At 43.3% G+C, this 26,911-nt stretch overlaps 1 protein-coding gene across 8 annotated transcripts; it reads right to left on the bottom strand.

Annotated features, from left to right (window-relative positions):
* Positions 1 to 812: 812 nt before the first annotated feature.
* On the bottom strand, positions 813 to 26,867 carry prrc2b (proline-rich coiled-coil 2B). Of its 8 annotated transcripts, none has more exons than XM_061061858.1 (31): positions 26,708 to 26,867; positions 21,069 to 21,246; positions 20,798 to 20,975; positions 20,253 to 20,355; positions 18,821 to 18,884; positions 18,481 to 18,624; positions 17,672 to 17,985; positions 16,907 to 17,031; positions 16,652 to 16,815; positions 15,985 to 16,069; positions 15,719 to 15,884; positions 14,444 to 14,783; positions 14,099 to 14,343; positions 13,094 to 13,289; positions 12,770 to 12,980; positions 10,345 to 12,384; positions 9,093 to 9,256; positions 8,823 to 8,938; positions 8,590 to 8,731; positions 8,107 to 8,183; positions 7,687 to 7,995; positions 7,462 to 7,563; positions 7,161 to 7,350; positions 6,973 to 7,070; positions 6,761 to 6,888; positions 6,414 to 6,654; positions 5,619 to 5,786; positions 4,862 to 4,962; positions 4,589 to 4,670; positions 4,136 to 4,345; positions 813 to 3,413 (listed from the first exon to the last, which is right to left on the bottom strand). In XM_061061858.1, the coding sequence occupies exons 2-31, from the start codon at positions 21,181 to 21,183 to the stop codon at positions 3,243 to 3,245; spliced, it is 6,789 nt and encodes a 2,262-aa protein (XP_060917841.1). In that variant the 5' UTR covers positions 21,184 to 21,246; positions 26,708 to 26,867; the 3' UTR covers positions 813 to 3,242. The 8 variants fall into 8 exon arrangements, with proteins under 8 accessions (XP_060917841.1, XP_060917840.1, XP_060917844.1 ...); XM_061061857.1 differs by having other exon boundaries at positions 13,094 to 13,292; XM_061061861.1 differs by having other exon boundaries at positions 4,862 to 4,941; positions 7,687 to 7,974; positions 12,770 to 12,977; positions 13,094 to 13,295.
* Between the last annotated feature and the right edge of the window lie 44 nt (positions 26,868 to 26,911).

Raw genomic sequence — 26,911 nt, forward strand, 5'->3', positions numbered from 1 at the left:
ATCGGGACATTACGACACTTAAAAAGCAAAGAGTAAAAATAACTTCACTGTCATTTCAACTTACAAGTGGGTTTAAAAGTCAAACTTGAAGTGCAAGCATATTCTTTTTTTTTCTTCTTCACATTAAATACGAAATGTAAAAGTTATTACATCACAAATGAGGTAATGTCCATTTTCACCCCCTTTAGGTCATGTTTCAGTGTAGACATGACTTGCATGAAGTCCAGAGGAACTTAAGCGCTGCAGGAACAAAAGCTTTTTTGGCTTTTGGGTCTTTTCTGCTTTTAGATTTTATAGTTTGTTTTTTTGACTTTAAACAGGTTTTGCAAATTAGCACAACAAGGTAAATCAAAAAAATAATGGGTATGTTCAACTTAAAGCAAAACATCCAAACACTAATTCTCTGCATTGATATGCAGGTGTATCATTTAGATAACAGGATATTATGGTGTTACGGTGAAACCACCATCTCCATTGAGGACAGCGTAGATATTTGATGTTTACATTTCTTCTAAAGACGTAAATGATGAGGCAGGGAATAAGCCGAGAACAAGACTTCTGCCTGAACGAAGTCAACTTGAGTTTCTCCTTTAGCTATTTCGAAGACCACCCTGTTCTCTAAATGACATATTTTTGAGGGTGCATTTCTCGGGCACCTGCAATGAAACGCTTGTTTTTATGCTTCAAGATGAACATTCGATTTTAAAACCCTTAAAACACAACACGTGAATGAAGGTGTTTTCTTCTTAACTGTGCCCGACACCACCAAGAATAATTCCCCCCCCCCCCGCAATTTCTGCTTTCACAAAGAGTTGATGCATGATTTTAATATGACAAAGTGAGAATACAGAATCAACAGTACATTTAAGAAATCACAACTGCTTTATTTCTTTTTCTTTCAATAAGCTCTTTTTTTTTTTTCTTCTTTTTTTTTTTTACAAGGGCGAGTAATGACCAAATATCTGAAAGGATAGAGATCAGGTGGGATAAATAGAATGCTGGATCAGCTGTAAGAAAGCACTGGTCCTCTGACACAAATGAAATATGCATCTTAAAAGTACAAAAAAAAAAAGTCAGGGGCAAATTTTGGTGCAGATACAATGATGAAGCATTGAGATCTTTTACAGTAAGGGATAAGATGAGAGAGAGAGAGAGTGAGCGAGAGAAAGAGAGAGAGAGAGAAGCACTCCAAGCCTGATAAACCTATCAACAAGTGAAAGCAGTCCATTCTGAGAACACAGTGACCTTTTCAACATTTAATCCTTTATAGTGCCACAATATCTAAAATGAAATGTGGGTCTAAACCCCCTCCTCGCTGACCGGGCTCGACTGACTGTACAGTTAAGTATGCATATACATATATACCAGTGAAACACTGTCATAAAGATAAATCGCAACAGTTTTTGTAGTGTGGTGGAGCCGCGTGGTTAAGCAGTAACATTGAACCAGTTATGACGTCGTTGGCATTATGAGCTTCAAAAACAAAAAGAGTCTGTTACAAAAAAAAGAACAAACGAAATGAAGGAGAATTCCAACAGCTTCACATTTTTTCAAATAGAACAAACACTTTAAAAAGTCCTTCGTAATCCACTGGAACTGCAGTGCTCACAAAAAAAAAAAAAAAAAAAAAAAAAAAAACAAGCGTAAGCGGAGATCAGGTTTTAATGCAGCAAGCAACGGCAAACGCCCCTCGGTTGTGATTATTAGCTCGGAACAGCAAAACGCTATTTGGACCCTGATTGTGATTATAGTGAGGCTGCATTTATTGCTAGTGCCATCTCAGAGATCAGAAGAATCAAATGATGTCGCCCACTGTACTGTCAGACAGTGTGGGATTTTTTTAACGGAGTAAGAGAGAGTCTTTTAAGAGCCATGAAAAGAAAAAGCAAAAATCCCCCCCCCTCCCCACTCTCCCCAAGGCCGAGGGGCGTAAAAATCATCACTTACATCACATGTTCATCAACAGACAGTTTGATTAATTACAACCCAAACAAAGCGATAAGAAAGCACACATTTCAATCAGCTATTTTGAAACGGGGGGGGGGGGGGGGGTGGCGTCTTTTACAGCAACCGTGAATGAAGCCCCTCCCCCCCCCCCCCCTCCACTCGTATTCAACTTCACATTGAGCCCCCAAAAGAAAAAACGCTTGCCAGCTTGGTCATTTTCGATAAATCCAGGCAGTCGTTGGCAGCACAATGAAGGGCCGAGTTCAGGTGCAGTCTTTTGTCGTGAAAATGTTGCTGCCAGTTTACACACACGTTCAGCAGGTCACATGCACACACCGTGAAGTTTTTTTTTTTTTTTTCCGTGGAAGCAACATGATTCGGGTTCAAAAATGTCCCACTTTTTCTGGTTTCATTTGAACATACAGAAGAGAGCGAGCGACAGAATGTAAAAAGCAAAGAACAGAGCTTTAAGAGAAGAGATCATTTTTCCACCAATCAAAGCCGACAGTTCATGGATGGGCCGGGTGCATTTCAAAAGGGGGGAGGGGGGAGGGGGGAGGGGGGGAAACGCACTTCCAGCGCGTTTGACATGCAATGATGTCCACAAATTAGAGGTTAATTTTTTTAAAGGTTAATAAAAATTAGTCCTTTAGCAAGAGGAGGAGTGGGTGATGACTTGAATATTTTATTTACGAGTAAAAATGCCAATGACAGAATGAACAAAAAAGAAAAAAAAAGAAAAAAGTGCCCCACTGCATTTTCAAATGTGTTTTAAAAATATGAAACAGACTTTTCTTTCTGGTAGTCCGATGTATCTATTGTCTGCCTGGTCTTAAGGGCCACAGTCCATAAACGGGGAGTAAATACAGTTTGGCAAAATGGTGTGAAAATGAACCATCGGTCTGAGTCGGCCACTTTCCTTTTTCCCCCGCCGCAGAGAGAAACAAAAAAAAAAGGAAAAGCAAATATCTTCTTTTTTTTTTTTCTTCTCACCAATCTCCCCTTAAAAGTGACTAATAATAAATTAAAGAGGACCTTGAAGAGATCTGCTTAAAAGACTGTTTGTGTCTATGTATATATTTATATATATTTATATATCTCTATACGTGGTGTGAAATTATAGTGTCCAGTTCTGACAGTTCAAGAGGAGTAATTCAGTATGAAGTCTGCTTGAAGCCCCCCCCCCTCCTTGCCTCGAGATAGGCTGGGTCTAAGGAGACTCAGACGTTGGTCAGTGGGGGGGGCTTTGTATCGGCAGGCTGGGTGTTGATGAGGATTTTTTTTAAGGTCCATTGTTATGCCTTGCCCTCCTCTACTTTGACAGCCTGGGGTTTGATGGCTCCAGTGCGTGCTGGTTTGGCTTGCCCTGTGGAGGGCAGGGGGGGCTCCTGGAGTTTGCTGGTCATGCCCCCGGGTGGTGTCTTGATCTCGCCCACTGCCGTGCGCACGTCTCGCAGGGTTTTATTCTGCAACACAGAAAGAGGAAGAGGAGCTTACACATGTGGCAGCGCCCTGGCCCAGCACACACATTTACATCAACACGTGTTTTGGATAGTCAGAAGCTGACGCTCAGATATCAGGAGAAAGAAGAAAGTGCTTCACAGCCTTTTCAGTTTCTCAGTTGGCACACTTTTCCAACATTTTTTAACAGCTACTTAGCTGATTCAAGATCATTTTATATGTCTCCTAAGAGAAGCTTTGGCAGTGACTGTTGAAAATATGGGTTCACTCTGCATAAAACGGTACGAGGAGCAAGGTAAGATACTTAACCCGATCTTATATACGACCCATCTTAACTGTTCCATTATTATTGAAACATCATCATCTTACTTGAAATTCATCAGCTTTAAACCATCCAAAAACATGAGCAGCTTTATGCACATTCTGATACTGAGGAAGACAAAAGTTACTACTTTCACACTTGAAAAATATTATTTTAGCTGATATGACACATTTTTTAATATTATAGTAGAGTAAGTAGATACATAAATATTACCAGTGATATTATAAATAGTTAAAAATAATCTTAAAGTCTTACAGCAGAAGAAATTAGATTATTTCTATTCTTGTCAGATAAAAACTATCAATGTAAGTAAATTCAAACACTTCCACACAGTAAGAAAGGTAAAGAGAGAGAAAGAAAAATGGATAAAAATCAAATTACCTATATTTACAGTGGGTGGCTCACCTTCATGCCATCCTCTGGCCCTTTAACAGGGGGCTCAGGGGCAGAGGGAGGGGTGGAGTGGGAGGGGTCGCGGCCGGGGTTGGGGTAAGGGGGGGAGCGGATGATGACAGGCTTGTTGACCTGCATGACGGGTCTCTGGATGGGGTTGGGGAAAGGGCCAGTGGTGGGGGGGCGCATGTGCATCACCATGCTGCCCTGAGAGGGGGGGACCTGTTGGTCATGGGTGAGCAGGAGGAGGAGGGAGGGATTGATGAAGGGGTTGGAAATGAATGAAAATAATTAGTTAGCATGTTGGTATTTCAGGTCATTTTCAAATATTTCCAAAAAAAGTCAAGCTCTGTCACAGGTTTGTTTTTTAAATCACATCCTTTCCAAATGTTTTAGAGATTAAAATTGCTCAGATTAAACACATCCCAATGTATTTATTTAGATATATATTTGAGAAACACACACCTGTTGAGCAAAATGGGTGGGCAGAGGACCAACAGGCCCCCCAGGACCAGAGGGCTTCCCGCTGGGACTGGCAGACCCGGGCCTGATGAGAAGGAGGAAGACAGATGACTTTACAATCCAATGGACAAATTCCAACATGTTCAAAATGAAAAGAAAACGTTGTTTTAATTTCTATTTCCTAAACTGTGTATTTGTGATTAATAATATCTCTCTTGTCGAAAACGCGAATCAAAATAAGACGTGTTCAAAAAGGTTCACTTCTATCATTCCTACCTGTAGGACCCTCCTGATAAACCAGGGGAATGACTGGGCTTCTCAGCAAACTGGAAACCTTTCATTTCCATCTGTGAGCCCTGGGAATAAAGATGAAAGCACTGACATTGTCAATGAGGATTAATTAATTAGAGAAGAAAAATACAGCAATTGTGTTTGAATTTTTGGGGCCTGAGTCCATTAACGGAGCTTTAAGTGCTGGCAGCGCTCACGACCGCGGTGTTAAAGCGCTTGTCACCTGAGCCTATTGTTGCTAGGTTACAAAAGTTTAATTCTCCATCCCTCGGTAGTGAGCGTTAGGTCTGTTTTAGGTCGCTCTGCGTGCTTAATATTTGCTTTCATTGCAGGAAATATCACCAAGAGAACATGGAAATAAAGTGGAGGAATCGTGTTCCCTCGAAGGACAAGTCAGATAAGTTTCTTCCCTGCCAGCTGATAGCAGAAGTCCCACCCCTTCTTGATTATGATTGGTCGGTGAGGGAGAAGAGACATTGACGAGCGCAACGCTGTTTCCAAAAGTTTAACTTTTATCAGCTAAGAGCGCCGTGAGTGCAGCGACAAAAAAAGGGCGCTTTTGCACTCTGTCCGCCGAGCACTGAAAACGCTGAATATCTACGGCTTCGTATTAAATATGCAGTTTTGGATTGAGAACGGGTGCTGCCAGCGCAATAAATGGCGTTAGTGGAAACAGGCCCTTAACTGCTCTGATGTTTGATCAGAACAGTTTTTGATTTGAATACATAGAAACAAGTCTCACCTCTCGACTGCCGGTCATGACACCAGGCTGAGAGCCAGGTGGCAACATGCGGCGCGGAGCACCGACTGACAGGTTCTGTCCCTGCTGCAGCTGGATCGACTGAGGGAGGATGAGGTGTTGCTGAGCTGAGCCGTAGCGCAGCTGAGAGCCGGGTAGAGGCATGGTCACCTGCAGGAGAAAGGATCATTATAATAAACGTCTTCACAGATATAGACTGTATAAAGAATGGACAGCACAACACGTCGCCTGAAGTGAAGCCAAAAGATTTATTTTTAGCTCATACACCTTGCTTCTTTCTTGTTAATAGGTGGAACATGGGTAAAACTATCAAATCTAAATACAAGAAGCAGTAATACTGTGGGCTGTACCTTTTATCTCTAAGTTTACTGTGTGTTTTCGTTTGTGTGGCTCCTCCAGCCAATCCCTACCGCACAGACTCTGGCTTCAAATTCACAATACGTCAGAGGTTGAGGCGTTGTCCATCTTTATATAGTCATTGGTCTGATTATACTTAGAGGCCTTTCAGAAAAGGTGGTGGACTAACAACTTCTGCGGTGTCAATGCTTTGTACACCAGGAGTAGTACAGTACCTTAAAGCTCCTGTGAAGAACTTTCCCTTTGTGTCGCCCTCAGTGGACGAATCGTTGCCTCTTATTTTTTTTGCCATTCTTGTCCTGTACTTGTGTCTCTATTGTTTTTGTAGGTCGTACAAATTCATCAGGAATAATTTGAGTCTGTCTCATAACTAGTTATTAACAGGAGCTTTAAGATGGTGTGACTCTGAGCTTTACTCACCTGGATGAGCTGGGAGTCCATCAGCTGAGAGGAACCCATACCCGGGCCCTGGTTCATCTGGCTGTCGTAGACCAGCTGCTGGCTGCCGTTCATTGGCTGGTAGTGCGAGCCTGACTGCTGCTTGACCATGTCTGAGGGCTGCATGCCGGGGAAAGCCGAGTAGGGCCCCTTGAGAGGGGCTCCGCCGGACAGCACCATGGGGCTGGCCTGGGACAGGTTGGGATGCATGTAGACCTGGGACCTGAGAGGCAAATGGGGCAACAGGATGAGTGGAAACTAAATCATGGTCCAACAAACATGATGAATGATAAAATGAAAGTAAGATGAAAACTTTGAGGTAGCAGTACCTGAAGGGGGGGATAGAGTTGAACATCTCTTGTGATTGTGAGACAGGCAGACCTCCACGAAGCCCCAACTGAGCCTGAGCCTGAAGAGACGTGTGTAAAGAGATGGGGATCTGCTGGGCTGCAGCAGCCTGAACAGGAAAATACATTTAATAAAATAACCAGCTTAAACACAATTAAGCATGTGACCTGTGTGAGAGTGTTTTTATCTCTACCTGTTGGTATGTCTGCTGCTGGGTCATGGTTGGAGGAACGAGGCGTGGCTGGCTGGGAAAGACGTGACCGTCCAGATACAACGGAGGGATATGATTTCCTATGGAAGAAAGCAGAAAACACAGACTAAGTTTAGCTTCCTATACATATTGAGAGCTCATCTATCAGAGATTATGAGAGGAAGTTTTACCTTGCATGGACATGGAAGGTGCGACTGAAGCCACAGGCATCTGAGGCATGGAGACCCCTCCAAACGTGCTGTAGCTGACACTGGATGAGCCAACACTGCAGGGAGGCTGAGCACCTGAGGCGCCCCCGCCAGGAGAGCCCTGCTCGGGGAGGGACTGAGAGTTCTCCCATGCCTTTCGGGCAGATTCCATCTGAGAAAAATAAAACATTCAAAAGCTGAAATGTATATACGAGCACACAAATTACACATACAATGTACAATGTCTGCAGAGGATTCCTTTGCAGGGTTGTGACTGAAATACCTTGAGTGTGAGGTCAGCACTGGGGAAGGAGATGGGGTTGAGGTTAATGCCTGGCTGCAGGTGGTTGGAACGCAGCATGGGGATACTCTGATTGAGAGCCGTCTGTTTAGAAAGAAAAATATCAGAATCAATTAAAAACACTTTTCCATTAATGAAGAATCATTGTTCTATCACTGATTTGAGCAGTTATTGTTACTCTAATCTAAATGTAGAGTAGTCTCTCACGTTGGTGGTGAGTGCATCCTGCAGCTTGTTGACAGGATTGGACACGGGCACCGGGGTGGAGCCCGGTGGAAGGCTGAAATCAGAGTCTTTGGCACTGACTCCGAACTCGATGGGAGGCACTGGCAGCACAGAGTCCACGTGGAGGTCCACACCGTTGACCGGTGTGATGGGGCCACCTTCCAGACGGTCCACGCCTTCGGAACCTTTGCGGTGCTTCAGGGAGCGCTCGTTCCCGATGGGCCCCGGCTTGTGCTGTTCTTTAGTCTGCTCAGGGCCCGCGTCAGAGTCCTGGCGAGGAACAAGAGGACACTGAATTATTTGCTTAAGTTTCTGAAAGTGACCAGATTCCTTCACAGTTTGTTTGTTTTGTGCAGATAGGGACACAAAGAGGAATATGCTGAATGGATGACCTGACCCTACCTCAGAGTTCGGCTCGCTTCCAGTGTAGGACACTTGTTTGGTCCACGAGTCTCCTCCTGAAGACTGAACAGAAAGAGCTAAAAAAAAAAAAAAAAAGATAAAAAATCCCATTAGTAAATGTTAGTGAAAAATGCCATTCATGTATAGCCCACTCAGAATAAAAGGACTAAATCAACTATGAAACTGATTAAAGTTTACAGAGCATTCCCTCTATATAAATATTCATAAAATGCACATTTTAATAATTCCTTTGCAAACATCTCATCTCACTGGTTTAATATCTTATTGTATCTATTGTGTACATAAAGGGATGTTAATGTAGAGCCTAATCCTACTTTAACATCCATAAGGACGTGTGCTCATTGACGGTGCTTTGTCCGCTGGCAGCGCTTCAGAGTGCGTTATTGTAATGTGTCTCTAAGTTGACTTCTTCTAGCATTAATAAAAACAAAGCTTTCACAGAATAATGAGTGTGACAATTACCTGAGCTGTTGGTCTCCCAGATTTCAGTTCCCAGGTTATTAGAAGTGAGCGCATCCTCCTGCTGCTCGAGGCTCATACTTCCCTGCTTTTTAGCGAAGCGGGGCGGTATCTTGGATGTGATGGTCCTGTTCTTCACCGGCACCTGAATGCAGGCAACATTCAGAATGCTTTAATCAACTGCACAGTTTGCATGATCACTTTTCAAGCATCTGGGCTGAGTACTGTGAACTTACAGCATTTACTTGTTCTTTCCTCCTCCTGTCATCCTCCTGGGGGCGTCTTTGCTTTTTGGACAAGGCATCCTGGTATCCATCTGCAGACGAAACGGGTCCCCCAAGATCTCCCTCAACTACAAAACAGGCATGTGGTTAATGCAAAGACTATATAAGAAGGTAAGAGATGCATTCTCTAAACCCCATGTTTTTACCACTTTAGATGGGCACCACTGTTTCTATTTCTATCAACATGAAAAGGAAGAGAGAACTTTGAAACACTGGACTTACTTGGGTAGCTGCTGAGCTCATACTGAGACAGAGGTTCAACTATGTCCGTCTTCACAGCTCCTTGCTTCAGCTCTTTCTCTAATTTCTTCCCAGAGGGCTCAGTGGGCTCCCTCTCCTCTTGCTGCTCGATGCTGTAGACTGGGCCTGACTCATCTGGGCCTCTACTGAAAAACAGAGAAAAGGAAAGACAAGGGGGGTCACAAGGGGGTTATTTTACAACTTTAACCAATGCAGCCAGATGGAGCCTTGTCCACAGAACTAACCGTCTACATAATACTGGTGTTTGTATCAATTCCTTTAAAAAAATGCACTATTCCAAACCCAAGAGGCCAGCGTTCATGAACATTCATCTCAGCTATTTTCGGCACAAAAACAAACTAGAAAACAAATCAATAAGAACAAGTTGTCCAGCAAGATGTTCCTGATGTAGTTTAATCATTGATTATTGTGTTCTTGTTTACAGCAAAGACTGTATTTCTTATCATAGACTCAGGGTGTGTTGGAGAGTAACCTCACGTAAGGGAGGTCAGCATAATTACCAACTCTCTGCACAGTTAGAAAATTAGGCTCGCTTGTCTGATACAGACTGTCATGCAGGTTATGAGGGGGGGAGTGAAAACCTCTCCCTCCATTCTCAGGCATGCCCAGAGAGTGTTGTCTCTGCACATCCTCCACTCGGAGTATGAGCTAGAACCATCTGACAGACTACAGAGTCCCCAAAGCATACTGAACTGTTTTGATTTGTGCTCACCTCTATCATCATTTTGATTGTTTCTGATTTCCTGATAACATGTGGAATGTTGTTTGTTTCTATTTTTCTTTTAATTCTTCTTTTGGGGAAGCTAAATGTGCGCAGCATTGGAGTCCAGGAAATAAATTCCCTAAAGGGGTCAATAAAGTGTCAAATCAAAGCTACAACGATAACTGAACTGCTTCAGCTTTTCTATGTTCATGTAGAGTTACCGCTTATTTTATAATATTTTTAACTGAATTTTTGGTTTCCCAAAATGAAAGAGGACAGACACTTGTTTGTTCCTGTCTCTTTAAGAGTGTCGGCCAAAATGTTTAGGTCAAATCAATACAGGTGAAACACTGTTGCTGCATTTTAAGCAACTATAACAACCATCAGCAAAACAAGACAATGGAACGTTAAGAACATTTAGATACACATATAGATGAGTCAAATTACCAGGAGCAGTACAAGGCATATTGTGACAAAACAGTTACTTGATTTGTTCTTTTATTTCCTCACCTCTTACAAGTCGGGCCTCCATTCTGCCAGCTGTCACTCCTGTTGGAGGAGGACGTTGGTGGGTCAGGCGTGCGCACCATCCTGCTCGCTTCCAGCAGGGACGGCTCTCCTTTCCTGTTCTGCCGCTCCACCAGCGGTCTCTGGCTGGAGAAGCTTCTCTTGCAAAGCTCCCTCTTCTCACCAGAGCCCGGTTCATTGTGACCCGAGTCTGAGGGAGCATCGCCGTGTCCCTGTGGAGCCGGGCCTCCACCCCCACCTCGCTTCTCTCTCCAGTCGCCGAAGTCGCTGTTCTCTGATCCCGTCTCCCATTCCTCGGTCTGACCATGTTGGCTGGGTCGTCCGGCGGTGTAGTGCCCACTGGGCCAGGTTTCCTCCCCGCTGCCTTTGGGACGACTGGGCCAGGGGTTTGCAAAGTCTCCGTTGATGTACTCATCACTCGTCCACTGGTTTGAGCCGGGTTCACGTTCTTGTTGTAGTCGTCGGAATCTGGGAGGTTTGTCTTGACGGGGGGGTCGTCGTCTCCTCAACATCTGTCTGTCTGGGTTGTCGTTGTCAAAGTAGTATTCTCCTTCCCGGTCCTCTGTGCCGTTTTCCATGAAGGATCCAGTGAATTTAGGGGCGTACTTTAGAGCCTCGCGTTCAACAGGGGGTCTGCGGGAGTAGGTAGTCTCCGCTCCAGGACCATAACCGTTTTCTTGCATGGAGCCACCACTGCTAATGAACTGGGGTCCACGCCCCCTCCAAGTAGAAATGTCCCTTGACCCTCCAAAGCCTCGATTGTAACTTCCAGTGGTGTTCAGTCTGGGGGGAAGCATGCGACCTCCAAAACCTCGGCTGGACTTGGTCTTATCTCGTGAATCTTGGGCTGCCTGGTCCTCTGTGTACACCTTGTTGGACCTCCAGGAATCCCTGTCAGCTTTACGGACTTCTCCAGACTCTGTGTAACCCTCTCCATTCTCAGATCCCTTCTGGCGCCGCCTCTTTGGCAGTTCCTCGTACTCGGAGGTTTCACTCAAAGTCTCGCTGACGTTTCTCCTTCTGGGCTTGCCCCTCTGGAACTCGTCCACCTTGACGAGGTCCCTGGGTATGGCTCGGCCTCTGCCTGTGCGCTGAGCTCCACCGCTGTTGTTGTTGTTGTTATAAGACCCTCTGAGATTGTCACCACCTCGGCCGCCCCGGGTTCCACCTCTAGAGCTGAATTCCCTGAAGCCTCGGCTGCGGCCTCTGCCGGTTCCCCTGACTGCGCCGAAGGCCTGTTCCTCATCGATGAAGATCCAGTTATTGCGGCGTGGTGCGTGGGGCTCCCGGTTTTCCTGGCTTTCTCTAGGCGACTGGCTCTTCCCGCTGTCCCAGGCGTTCTCTTTAGGGGAGTCGTCACTGTGGGTGCTTAAGGGCCTCTCTGTTTTAGTGGGAGCTGGTGACTGACGCTGCCTCTCTTCTGGCTGTTTCTCGACAACAGGTGAAGCTGAGCGCCTGCTGCTGGCTGGTTGGTTATCCTTCTTCAAGTCGTAAACATTAGTAAGGATTTCTTTCTCCAGGCGGTAAGGGACAGTCTTCTCCTCCGGCTCAGGTTTGGGCTTCTCATTTTCTTTGTCTTCCACTTTGAGAGCCTTGAGAACTGGTTTCTTGATGGGTCCAGTTCTGCGGATCAGAGTGCGCCCGCTGGTCTCAGACGGCTGGCTGACACTACTGCTGGAACTGGAACTGGACTCAGACCACTGGTTTTGAGCATTGCCGAGTCTTTCTTCTTGTTTCTGACCCCCATCTCTTTTCCAGCTGTCCTTAGAGCCTTCCAAGATCTCATCGTGTGAATCAGGGCTATCTTTCAGATGCTTTTCTCGGGAGTCTTGTTTCGGGTAATCACTATCTGCATGGTTCTGCGGGAGGTTCTGGGCAGTGGTCAGTAAGCCTTGGTCACGGTGTCGGTGTTCCCTGTCTGAGCCTCGGCTCTGGTAAGCATGATGGGGGAGATCGTCTTGGTTTAAGCACTCGTTTGCTCTGTCTTCATAGGAGTCCTGTTGGGAGCCGGCCAAATCACTTCTGTAGAAAAGTAAGATTTGAAAAGATGAAGAATGACAAAGACAGAAAGGTTGCTTAGCAGGATTTTGCTCTAAAGCTGTTTTCACAAATGCACTCCTGCCACTGATATCTTCCTGAGTTGCTTATTCAAATATGTCCCTCAAAGTGTGACTGTTCTCCATATCAGATGGAAGGGGGGTCTCAGAAGGAAAGACATGACGAAAAAGTCTAATTGGAAGAACTATAGTCCCCGTCTGCCCGGAAATCAATTGTAACTGCTCTGGTGAAAGATACAGTTATTACATAAAAGCGATAAAAATAAAAAAAGGGAATAGTTCAAGTACTGTTTTGAACTGACAAAATTCTAAGTCTGCCTCCATCTCCCATTTTTGACACAATAACTGACCTGTCATCCGGCTGCCCACCATCTGAGCTTTCATGCTGTCTCTGGTAAGGTGGAGTAAAGCTGCGTAAGGGGTAGCCATCTTGGTTCCACATAGGGTACGGTTCAGTGGAAGGGGCTCTTCTCTCCTGGTGCAGGCTGGGATGGTGGCATCCCTCATCAGATCCGGGACTATTCAAGTGGTCTTGATGCATCATGGGTTTCATCATTCCTGCTGAAAACAAAACACGTTTTTCAAATTGAAAAGTTTTTGTCATGCTCCAAAAACTAAGAGACTTTCTTTGTTTTTACATTTAAAGACCTGCGTTCATCTCCTCGGTTCATTACCTGAAGAGTGGACAGCCCCTGGATAGTAATCCACAGGGGATCGTCCTTGGGCCATGCGGGGATCCATGAAAGGAGGCATCATCATCCAGCGGGGATCAAACCCGAGGACATGCGGTGGATAGAAGCCACGTTGGCTGTGGCTCGAGCCAGACGAGGCGGGGTGACCGGACTGCGGCCAGTGCTGCATCTTGTATACCTGCTCCTGAAAAGAGTTTACAACAAATACACTCGCATGAGGTTAAGAACAAAACCCACAGTCCCTGTGAAAAAGGGACATGGACATATTATTGTAGACCTCTGAGTCAAAAAGGAAACAGTCTTCTTTTTGACATGACAGATACACATCGCATCTTACATTATTTTCAAAAGTCTGACAACAGGGCGAGTATAGATCAACACTGGTATTTAACTGATACATCGGAGCAGCCCTAATTTTGAATCGATCTGTTAAAGTCTTCCATGTTTTATATAAAATGTAAGGATGGTAATATTGCAGGCAGCAAGGAACTACTTAATTAAATTTTGGACGAAAAATGAAAGTTTTACAGGAGGAACTTTTCACATCACCGTACAGTGGTTGATGATTTCTTTAATTCTGGCTCCGAATAACAAAAAGTCTTGGGCTCGTTCTGAAAGTCATGTCAGAACCAAATCGAGCAACAGCAGCTAAATGTCATTCAGACCTTTTTTTTAACGTGTATGTAACACCTGATCTTTTCTGTTGTATTGCGTCAGTTTCTATAAAAGAATAAAACTGTGCTCAACTGTTTTGTTTAAGGTCTAGTGATACATAAACTGATCGTGATCTGAAGAGAATAAACAACGGACAATCCAATCAAAGGTAAACAGATTAAACCCCTTCACATGGTCCCCTGCTGGTCATGTTCGCAAGTTGATGAACGTTACCTTAAAAAATCTCTTCTCACAAAGCAGCCACTACTCCATGAGCCATTAGTGAAGGATTAGGACTTTATGGGTGAAAAAGGGACATCATCTGACACTCACCTGCTGCTGCTGCTGCTGCTGCTGCTGGTGGTGCTGCTGCTGCTGCTGTTGTTGCTGCTGTGGCTGCGGCTGTGGCTGCTTTTGAAAGCGGGGTGGCATCGGTTTGGAGGGATGGCGTCCATTGTAGTCTCCTGACGGGGAGGACGGCTCCTGGCTATCATCCTCGCTGCCCCGGTAGTTAGAGAAGCCAGGTTCCTCTCTGTAGCTGTGGCCAGGAGAGTGGTCCGGGGCACCATCACTTCCATCTGGAGATGATTTGATACCAAGAAATGCTTAGATATTACTTTTATAACTTTCATAACACACGTTTTAACATGTCGGGTTAAAAGTAGATTATTATTGTACCCTTTGTGCTGTATTGCCAGGTCTCAGGGTGGCTTTTACTCTGCTCCCTGGGTGGAGAGAGAGGAGCTTCTTTGCCCTCTCCTTCTTTCAGGATCTCCTCCGTCTTTGACATCTGCCTTTCGGTCTTCCCAAATTTCTCGTCCAACTTCTTCAGTTTTTCAGCACAGGCAGCCAGCCGCTCCTCACGGGCACGCCTCTCTTCTTCCTCCCTGCGTCTGCGGGCCCTCTCTACGGCCTCCGACAGCTCAGGGGACACGTACTTCGCCCTGGCTGGACCCTGAGACTGGCGCTGGTGTTCATCCTGGTCAGCTGGTGGCTCACCTGGAATTTTCTGCAGGGCCTTGAGATGGAAGAGATGCAGTTTAAGGAGGAGACTGATGCTTTGAGAATGATGGGTTTCACAGCAGAGCACGCACTCTGTACATGTACAGTACAGCACACTGCTGTAGCATGTACAGCCAATTGAAACACTGTCTCAATTACGTTCTGCATTGTTTCTTTCTGCCATGTTTCTTTGCTCTCAAGTCCAGTGTGACTGCTAGAAACGCTGTGAGACTTCCAGTTTTGAGAGTCTGGACTCAGGTCCAAACCCACATATTCCTGGGAAGAGGTCTAAACATGTTCTAATCACTAAGACCTGTGTGGGTGCACAGAGCCTATACATTTAAATTATTCATATAACGATTTAAAACTCTAAAAGGATGGAAACATGTTGACAGGGAGACAGAAGGATTAAAAGCATCTACAGCCCTGTGTCAATTTGACATTTATAGGATACCCTGTGTTATTTTGCCTGTTAAGCCCACCCACTCACATAAAGAACCTAAAAGCCTCAAAGCCTTGATTTGTAAAAGAATAACTTCAGAGGCTTAAACATGAATCTTTACTTGCAGATTTTTCATGTAAGTGATTCAATTCTTCACATTTTGAAACAGGTCAAAAAAGCAGGAGCAAACTCGTATTGCCATTATGTCTTTAACACCCTTTTCACTTGCCAAGCAAAATACTTCACAAGTGAAAAGAAGTGAGATGTATCTCTATGGTTACTGCAAGGTCATCTCTCCCAATTCATAATGACAGTCTCACTCGAGGGCATGCGAAGGCTGCTGCTATTCATATGCTCTGTAGTGTTGCCTTATCCTCGGCAGGCACAGAGGGATTAAAGAACAAGCTGTGTTTTAACAGAGGAAAACATCATAATGAGTTAATCTTAAATAAGTAATCTCAGAAGGGGAGGGGTGAAAGTGGAAATAACAAAGCGTTGTGTGTGGTTACCGAGGGGTCCGGAGAGAGATATCTGCTGCTGGTCTTCCTCAGAGACTCGTGGTGGTGATGTTGGTAAGAATAACCCTCCTCGAGGCCCTCCTGGGGGTACGTCGCCTCACCTGCACTCAGGGAGGATTGGCAGTTCTCTCTCTCTCTCTCCCTCTCCCATTCGGTCCTAAAGGGCAGTACATCCAAATTCAACCAGGAGCCCTTTAAATCATGACAATAATTCACAATATGAGCCTAAAACTGAGCAATGAGGAACGAGTTCTCACCACATTTTGTTTTTTTCACTGGAGTGTTCTTCTTCATCATCACTGAACTTGAGCTTCTCACTATAATCCACTTCCTCATGGAGTCCTGAAAAAACAAAAACAAAGTACCAGTGAGCAGACGTGTCAAGGGACAAGATGTTGAGTGCTTGGAGCATCCACTCGATACGTAGCCGGACTTATACTGTGTTTTGTTACCAACAAAGATTTGTAGCAAGCGCTTTGTGAAAAGAGATCTTTAATCCCAACAAAACTGCCCAAATGAACCCCAATATCTTGTAGGGGTTGTGACAGAATCCAAATTTTAAACTTTGATACAATTCTAGTTAAAATCAAATGCTATATCAATACCTTTTTTTGATGCCAGACTGACAAATATACAAATCCTAGGCACCAAATATTGGGTCATTTCTTCTTTTTAAATCGCTTAAAATTGCAGGTTAACTCTTGTGAACTTTCTAAATTGCACAAATATTCAAAGTTTTCCCATAATTTTCCAGTTTATGTGATGCACCCATGTGCTCAGAATTATCTCACAGAATTGCAGAATATTTTTTCAGTCTGTTTTTGAAGGACCCATTGTACTGATTGGTTGTGCAAACAGTGAATAACTAGGGTCTTCTCTAAAGAGAAACCTGGAGGCAGTTGAACCAGTTTAAGAAACACTTACCAGCCCATCCATCCTCACAGTCAATGTCAAGCTCATCCAGATCCTTCAGGTCCTCCGGATTGACGATGGCCGGGCGCTGCGGTCTCTCACCAGGCCTGCGGATGGGCTGAGAAGAGAGTCGAGGTGGAGCGCGGGCGAAGCGGGCCTCTCTCTTTACATCACCGCTGCAGAAAGAGACGGTAAAAATAACCATAAAGCAAATGCCAGGTGTCTTAAACGTCTATGGTTCAACCGTCACCGTGTGGACAAACTTACTTTACAACATCAGGTTTGGGGTAGCTCTGTCTAAAAGTGGGTTTGCTTTCAAATCGGGCGGGGGCTGCAACAGTGGTGGGAACAGTTTCTGTACCTGGGGCTTCACGTGTATCTTTGGAACACATCTGAAAACAGCAGAGGGATAAAAATGTGTTGTTCAGTTGAAATACATCAGGCACATGATTGTCAAAGACCAAAACAGCAGGAAAATATATGGAGCAAAGATTGGGGCGCAGCATACATCGATACTTTAGGTGGATGAATAGAAGACCTTCAGTCTCTTCAAGTGCAATGATCTTCTATTATCTGATGAGAATGATTTGAGTGACATTATGTGCAAAAAAAGAAGATTGGAGTCTATTACAGGATTTTATCTATTTCTTTGAGTCATACTGTATGACAGCAAAATGAAGAACAGACACAGCATGTTCCTGTATCCATAGTAACTCAATGTCCTGTAATCATAGTAACTTACTGTCACCAATCTATGTACAAAAGGTAAGAGGGAGCGAGAGCAGCTCTGCTCCAGCCAACGGTTTATACTTTGATCATTATGTGCAGCAATGAATAAATACTGTCCTAATTATAAAGTTATAAAACACTGTTTTTTGTTTAAGTTCAGAAATAATAACTGAAGGGTTGACCTCAGCCACCACCATAGTAACTGAAACATACATAATAAAACACCTCAACCATTAAAACACCCTCATAGTTCTAACCTTCCACACATCTGTGTTGTTAGCTGGCGGAGTTAAAGGTACTTACAAAAGCGGGCAACATGTCATGGTAGACAGCAGTGGAAGTGTGGTGAAGCTGGTACTGCAGGGCAGTGGGGACGGTTGTTCTGCGGACAGGCTGGGCGGGTCGTAGGGAAGGCTCCTTGGGGTCGAGGACCGGAGACGGAGCCGTCACCACGCTAGAGGAGGTTGTGACGGTGGCAGAGGGGGGGTGAGATGAGGCTGGAGGGGTGCCGCTCTCACCCAGGGCAGTGATCTTACCCTCAGGGTCTGCTGGCAGGCCGAGGGTCAGGGTCGAGGGCTGAAGGTTCCTGCCACCACCTTCCCTCCAGCTCGTCACGTCTGAGGAGAAAGAGAGGTTTGGGCAAACAGAATTACAAAATCTGAATGGAAAGATTGAGAAAAGTCTTGAATTAACAGAAATACTGCTCTGTTTGAAGGGAATCAAAGCTCTGTGTATCACAGAAACAATCACTCTAAAACCTGATTAATTGTCCTAAAACTTCATAAATGACAGCTGTTATATACTCTGGCACTAAGGGAAACGAGTCTTTGAGAAAAATGGCAGCATGTCGGTTGTGAAGCTGCTTTAAAAAAAAGAACTGTACATAAAAGAGGACACAGTGTAGCATTGAGTTTAAATCCTAAACGAAGTGCTCTCTTCCTCTCACTGCTGTAAATTGTTTCTTTAAGTTTATCAAGGAGATGTTCATGTGTTTCAAAAGTACAGTTCAGCTGCCAGACAGACAGAACTCTCGCAGACAATTTAACAATTTGTTTCCAGCAGAGTTTATGCTGTGTTTGTGAGCCTGCCAAGTCCTGCGAGCGTAGACCTACTCTGGGGGCGGAGGCTTGGTCCGGGCCCATACGACGGATCGAAGCCGCTTCTTTCCTTGCCAGCCTTGTCCTGTTCTCCAGCTGCCTTTAGCGTGGGAAATTCCTCGTGAGAGAAGGGCTGAAGTCGGTTTGAGGCCCTTGAACCTGTTGTTGTGGTTAAAAGAAGATGAGAGGAAAAAAGGAAGAGGTGTCAGTCTGACTCGTGAAAACAGAGGAGCGTTTTTACAAATTGGCAAAGACACGTAGGGGTCAAAGTTTGAACAGCAAATTGTTCCCCGGTAGCATGAAATGTGATTTTTAAACACATTTCATGCTTAATTACAGAGCTAGGATGACTCACCATCTGGCTCTACTGCCTTTCCATTTAGCTGGGCCCATTGCTTTGGTCCACCTGTGTTTGTGGTCTGAGGAAACAAAGCAAAAAAAAACAGTCACATGCTGATAGATGCATTAGATCTCTGACCTGCATACAGAATATTGTACTTGCTCTACTTCTGACATATGGAAAGTATATGCAGCATTTAGAGTTCTGCAGCTTCTAAAATGAAGCCAATCTGTAGCCGTTTTCACATATGCACACCGGATGATATCTAGATATTTACAGGAGGACTTCTCGGGAGATTCTCCCGACCTAGCTGTTCACATATGCTCCTCACAGCGGGGGACTTTCCCTTTCAGAGGGGAGGGGGCTCGGGGGATTTCCCGAGGTAAGACGTGACGTAAAAAAACAACCCGGACAACATACTGACGAACAGAAAACATAATGCAGCCGTTTAATTACGTGCACGGAGATCGTAGTGGTCGCGTGCAGACACTTTAGGCAGTCACTGTATATAAACGTCATTCTCTTTCTATTAGCTCAAATTGAAATCTTCGGAGTATATGCTGCCGCGTTCAGACATCAGCTCACTCGGATTTTCTGTGGAAAAAATACTAGGGGTCTGGCCGGAGAAACTCCGGGTAAAGTCTGCGCCAAAAATGCGGTTGTTTGCGTTCACACAAAGCCTAAAGACCCTCCGGGTAGCCAAATCTACAGAGTTTTTCAGGAGATTTCCGTATGTGTGAAAAGGGTTTGTGTTAATTACATGGACTGTATTAAACATGGACGTAGCCTCAGTGACATCAGCCTTTGGTTACTGAAAGGGAATTTTGAGGACTAACAATGGCGGTCACCATATTGACAATGCTGTCTCAACATAGCTTTCCGACAAACTAGTAACAAAGAGGTGGAGCTCAGGCGGGCCTTAAACCTCCGTCAAGCTCCTTATTAAGCATGCTTATCCTGCATGAAACGGGTAACATTTTAAAACAGGCATTTTAGAACGGTTGCGTATGTGACGGGGCATTTGCAGCAATCCTCTAGTGGACACTCTTGGAAATGCAGTTTTTTGCACTTCCGCATTGCCTTCACTTTTTTTCAACAGGGCTGCTTGGTTAATTACAAAAGTAAGATACAAATTGGTCTATAACCGCTTTTGTGTGTGTGTGTGTCTGTGTGCTGTACCAGCACTGTGCATGGATCTAATATTAGCTGTCTGGGGCTTCTGTTTGTAGCTGTGGTATTGAAACAGGTATTGCTAACACTTCATAGAACTAATTCAGTCATAAAAATGCAACAGTTTGAAAGTATTTATTAATAAGATCTAGCACTTAATCTACAGCTCTCTGTGAAGGAGCTCTTTGAGTTTAGGACAAAGGATCAACAAAAATCCTTGTGATATTGAGAAATGACTGGAAATGTCCACATCATGACCCTGGCTGCACGTACGCACCTCTTGGTTGGCTCCCGGTGAGGGCTTCTGAAGATTGGAGACAGATTTCTGTGAAGCCGGCTGCGGCTGCGACTCCGGCAGCTGTGGTATTGATGCAATAGAACTGCACACAAGACAGAAAAAGAAAAGGGTCAAAGCGAGCACAGATACATTGACGTAACAGCAGAGGATGGAAGTCTGAACCTCTGAGCAGGTGTTAATACAGCAACTCACTGTAAACACAGGGTAGCAGCTTTAAAACTACAGCTGAGCGCTACAAAGCTCAAAGCTGTGTTCTAATTTTCATGATGCTGCCTTACACACAAGAAAAAGAGAGTGATGTAAGCTGCTGCATATCTCCAAGAGTGCACTTCTTCATTGCACTAAGGCTGGTTAAGTTGTTTTATTTCTCTTTCATCCTCATGACTGAAAACCACACCGTACAAAAGCCGTCAAAGTACCAAAATAAAATGCCAAATCATACAATAAATTAGTACTTTAAGTACTGTGACTTTACATGAACTTTGAATAAAAGATGAGACGAGATGGTATATTTCTCCCCTTACCTCTTTTGATCGGGTTGTTCCTGCTTGTTCGCCCATCCTGTACCGTCTTTAGGCACAATAATCACGTTGGGATCGTTTCCTTTGTTTTCGGATTTCAAGCTCGGCAGGTGAGCAGGTGGGGGCATGCGCCGGGCTGCGGCCACTTTGCCAAGACTCTGTAAGCCATGTCGTGGAACTGCTAGGAGAGAAAAACAGGACGGTAAAGCAAAAAAACAAAAAAACAACGGTAATAGAAGAAAAGTAAATATTCACTGAAGAAATTCATCCTTACCTGTGTTTTTCTGAGTTTCTATTGATTTTCCCTTGTACTTGTCAAATAGGCTGAGTGAGGAATACTTGCTTTTCCCATCCTTGGACTTGGTTATTTGCCCCAAACGATCGGACATTGCGATGTAATGTCATCGAGTATGGAAATTTTTCTATGCGCCTTTTCCCAGTGCCTTCAGATTCTGTGAAAAGGGGAAAAAAATATTAGAGATCACATATCCTCCTATTCAACAAGTTGTGTCTCAGATCTCTCAAAAACAGGTCTGTGAAGTTTCTTACTAAAAACGTCTACATCTGTCAGGGAACCTTGATTTAGTTTTCGGTTTATTCCATATCGTTTCCACCAAGCAACCCGGTTAGGTACGGTGAACCTTTACATTGCTTGAGTTTCCACAGCAGATTGTACTCTTTCTTGGTAGATGGGGTGTGCCCTGGATGGCCGTGTCAGCTACATAATAGCGTGACATCATAGCAGCGCAACACCTATAAAGCCCTCTATTTCCGCCCTGTTCAGAACAGGTCGTTTCTGTGTGTGTAGCCACGCCCATCTCTGGAAGGGCTCGGGCGTTCTTGCACCATGTCTGATTGTTTACGGTGAGAAGGCAGACTCAGAGGGGCAGAACAAACACCTAGCTGTGGGAGTGTCACCCCACTGAGGGAGGAGTTACTTCTCTGAACGGCCTGTTTGAGCAAACTATTTTCTGAAAAGTGGAGCGGGGCTGTAGTTTGCATAATATGTGACCTTTAAGTTCCAACATTAACTGTAGCCGTGGAGGATATTTTTCTCCCTTGTGCAGTGGAGTTTTATCTAGCGGTGTCAGTGTGCAATTTTATTCAAGTCATGTTTCATCAGCACTCAAAGGGAACTCAAATACTTCATTTCAATATTTTGCTTAATTTCTCACTGGCCAACAAGTTAACAGTAAAAGAACACTGCATGTAATGTAATACTCAAAATATTACATACGCACTGCGCCGCTCGCGGGCGTTTAGGACAGGCTGTTACATTATAAAAGTTGAAAAAACAAGGCGGTAAGGTAAACCTACATAAATTGGAGGTATGTCCGTTATTGTTTATTAACTGTTGGAACTCTTGTTTTTGCATCGTGTCCTTTAAACTTTGGAACTTTTATTTTGGTTTTGTTCCTATAAACTTAAATTATTTTAGTTATAAGTGTGTGCAATGGGAATCGGACATCTAAAGAGTGAAAATGTTATGGACAAAAACTTAAGGCTACACCATGTTAGTAGTTTTTTCTGCTTTTTATTTATAGTTTTTATGGAAACGGTTATTGTCTTAATAATTAGACCAAAGCAACGCTTTTACTGATTTTTTTTAAAAGATGTATTTTGGGACTTTTTATGCCTTTATAGTAGAGATAGGACAGTAGATCAGGATTAGAGAGTGGGGAATCAAGCTACACGTCGGATTTGAACACAGGCCGCTCACTTTGAGGACTACAGCCTCTGTACATGGGGCGCGCCCTAACCCTTCGGCCCCGCGCCCCACCTTATCACTAACAGCTTTAATGAACAAAAGATTTTATCAGCAACAGTGTTTTGTTTCCTAGTGTAACATGTTATAATATATGGATTCAATATGTACACCTTGTGTTTACGTCATTACTACCTACCGTGGAAATGTTACAGGGAAGATGTCAAGTCAGGGAATTATTTTCTAGTGAATCACCGTTTGATTTTCCCCCCCCCCTTTCTTTAATGTAACAAAAGGTGTTTTTGCAGGACATTTTTTTGATAGTCGACATTGGACAGAGCTGGTAACGTTACATACAGAGGATATGTATATTTAAATACAATAAAACATATGTGCAGCTAGACACAGCAATGATTTGTTTTCTTTAACAGACTGTTTAACAGTTATTAGCTACGGCTGGTTAAACTTTGCCCATGAAGGTTGTCATGCAACAAGAGCGATTGAAGCTTGACGGCTAAAAATAACCTGCTTTTTCATACGTGAACAACCATAACGTCACTTGTATGCAGTGACAATAAAAACATGATTCTGCAACTGCGAGAGTAGTATGGTGTCCTGGATGATCAGGTGTTTGCCATGTTAACTCATGAAAAGAAAAGCTGTAAAAAAGAAAACGCTAAACTGATCAAAGACGGTTCCAGCATGGGGTCGCTCCTTATATGCATATTTCAGGTTAAATGAAAAACTCTGATTTGCTCTATGTTTACATCTGTTGTCTGTCGTATCTTGCTTACATTTTTGTTTATTTGATATCCTGACCCAATGGGGTAGAAGTCAACATATCTTACTTGTCTAAAGCCCTGTTTCCACCAAGCAGCACGACACAGTGTAGCTCGCCAATAAATAAAATGAAGAAGTATGCAACACAGTAAACTTAAACGAAAGGGCAACAATGGAGGGCGTTCAGCATCTTTGTGTTCCCTCTTCTTGGCATTTGGCTTTTTATCACAAGAAGAAGACAAGATCTAAGTGAGAGAAAGCTGGACAGATTGAGGGCTTGAAAATAATCACTCGAAATCTATGTGAAACTTAAACATGGCACGATTTGTGTCCTTTATTACCGCTGTTGCACGGGACGTGACGATTCCTTCGACCAATCAACGGAATACAGTGTGTCAAGCTCCACCCTCTAGGGGCGATTGGTATGCTTGGCATCCCAACCCTCGAGAGTAGCAAAAAACTAGGAGGGTACTGGTTGATGATTTTGGGAAATTTCACAACTTTTGACTGTAATAAATGTGAACCGTACCGAACCAAACTGAACCCAAACAATTGGTGGAAACAGTCTTAAGACTTGTAAGAGGCACAGCTTCTTGTTTAGCATGTGTGCTGTGCGCTGCTGTAATTAAAGCCAAAGATGCAGATGTGCTGCCCTTCATGAACCTATAAAGCTAGGTTAGTTTGTTCCCTTTTCTCTGTTCCCTGTTTAAGTAAAAGTAGTGCAACCAGACACAACTCAGAAAATCAAAACTTTCCCCCCATATAAGTAATATTGATAGAAAGATTACTATGGAAATGCATGAAGATTATTCTGAGAAACCTGGAAAATGTGTATCTAGTAAAATAAATAAGATACTCTGAACAACACAAAACAAATGACTAAATTTCAGCTTTGGATATCTCAAATATTTTGACTAATATCTTGATTAAACGTTATGCTAAAGCCTAAAAGACGTAAAAGGGAAATATGGCAACAACTCGATGATATATTCATCAGTAAAGCTATTATTTATAGGATGACAGGCTAGGGCTGGGCGATATAGACCAAAACTCATATCTCGATATTGTTTAGCTGAATGGCGATACTCGATATATATCAATATGTATTTTATTAACAGTGAAAACACGTGGAAAAATAAACTACCTGTTTGTGAATTCAAAAAGTAATATTATAAAATAAAAATGTTTCTTAAATACAATAAAAGAGAGAGAGAGAGGAGGAGCAGGGTTAAGAGGGACAGACAGTCAGTCATCATCAGTGAGATGAGAAAAAAAGTGACCTGGCACCTCAAGAACGTTATTTTAATGCAACTTAAACTATATTAACGATATTGTCTTACCCTATATCTTGTTTGAAAATATATCGATATATCTTAAGAACTTGATATATTTCCCAGCCCTATGACAGGCTTGGCTGACATATGAGAAGGAGTATTATTTTATAACTATAGCAACATTTAAATGTGGGGAAAAAAATAAACCAGCAAAAGCAATAACACACAATGGGAGATTTCTGTGATGTGATCCTATTTCAAAGAATCAAAACAAAAAAATAGTCAGAGACGTGAAATGGGGTGAAAAAATCAGCAGTTTGAGCGAATTTGATTTTTTTCCCCCCAGTTTGTATTACACTTAGCTTCGACCCAGCAGCCCCACAGCTGGTGTTTTGACTATAAATGAACAAAAAGCTGTGTAAATAAATATCATCCAAGAGAGCTGAACACCAGACACAACTCAGAGAATCCTTATCAAAACTTTTCCCCCCTGATAAGTAACATTGATAGAAAGATTACTGTGGAAATGCATGAAGATTATTCAGAGAAACCTGGAAAATGTGTGTCTAGTAAAATACATAAGACACTCTGAACACCACAAAACAAATCACTAAGTTTCAGCTTTGGATATCTCAAATATTTGGACTAGTCTAAAAGACGTAAAAGGGGAAGTATGGCAACAACTCGCTCATAGATTCATCAGTAAAGCTATTATTTATAGGATGACAGGAAATATGAAATATGAGAAGGAGTATTGTTTTATAACTATAGAACATTTAAGTGTGGGGGAAAAAATAAACCAGCAAAAGCAATAACACACAATGGAAGATTTTTGTGATGTGAAGCTATTTCAAAGAATCAAAACATAAAAATCGTCAAATTAAATGGAGTGAAAAAATTAGTAAACACTTTGAGCAAATTTGATTTTTTTTACTCCCAGTTTGTATTACACTTAGCTTCAACCCACAGCTGGTGTTTTGACTATAATGAACAAAAAGCTGTGTAAATAAATATCATCCATGGAGCTGAACACCAGACGATCCTGCGCGCATCGGAGGCCGCTGAGTTAAAGCTCTGCATAGGCGTTTTACAGGCACCGAAAAAGAAAGATATCACCATTTTGACTCGATTTAGCTCGAGTATTAAGATGATAAAGTCTATGCATGTTTGTTTTCCTACGTTAAATCCACAATCGTGCAGAGATTCAACAAGAACCACCGAAATATAAAGTTAGAAAAACCTCTGTTAACGCCGAATGCGTACGACATCCACACTTGATTTTGCAAAATGTTCCACATCAATAACACCACAAAACTCAAAGAAAACGACCCATTTGCGAGTAAAATTGTAATATAATAATCCAATAATCCCGTTTGACTTCATTTATAACCGCAAATCATTGTTTTTCTTTCTCTATTGTGAGTTTTAAATGTCGTTCACTCCTTGTTAGCTAATGCTAATCCTAGCACACGAAACTAACACCAAACAGTCCTCTGCGCGAAAACAACAACAAAGTATAACGATTTTTACTCATAAAAAGGAGCTTTACTTGCTATTTCAGGTTGTCAAGATAACTCAGCATCCTTTTAAAAACGCAAAAACACCTGAAATCAAAGGAGGACCCCTAGGTGTAGTTGCTAAGCAGCCTAGGCGTTAATGCTAGCTGAAGAAAACGGCTATGTAAACATCAAGTGTTTAAGAGGCGAAGGCCCCGAGAAGATGTGTACTTTACAAAGGTTTAGAGTGTGTGAAGATACTGACTGGTTACTGCTTTTCTTTTAATCCGCGTAAACACAACTAAACACAATAATTTGCTTTGATTTAGCAGCAGCTAGCTTCGACAGGCGAAACGGCAAATCCCGTCTTGATGTTCAAAACAACCTTGACAGGCCGGTTTGAGGTTTCAGTGCAGCCGGGTTTGGCTTCATTTAACACACTCTTTATTCGTCTGGAAATATATAGAAAGGTTTCAGGTAACAGTTTTTAAAACCTTTCTTTTGCTTTCGGGACGGTCAGACGACAGTGATGGGGAATGTAGGACAAGGCGATTAAAAATGGCTGCTGCACAGAACAAAGCAACAATAAAAACTAAAGGCAGCGGAGAAGACAAGCGAAACGAGATTAAAACGGCAACTATCCGCGTATTTTACTCACCGATTCAATGACTTGGTGTGTCTTCTGATCAGTGGCAGTGATATATTTCCACAAAATGTTGTCTAATCAAAGGATGGATGGCGATTGTAAAGCCCAATCTTCATAGGTTGAACCGATAGCTATGTTGTTGCTGGGGTCCTACCCGGCCTGAAAATGAACAGGGCTGTGTGTAGGCTGGATCCGCTCGCCTGAGTGCGTCATACG

This window comes from Labrus mixtus, chromosome 17, assembly GCF_963584025.1.
Source record: "Labrus mixtus chromosome 17, fLabMix1.1, whole genome shotgun sequence".
Classification (NCBI taxonomy): domain Eukaryota; kingdom Metazoa; phylum Chordata; class Actinopteri; order Labriformes; family Labridae; genus Labrus; species Labrus mixtus.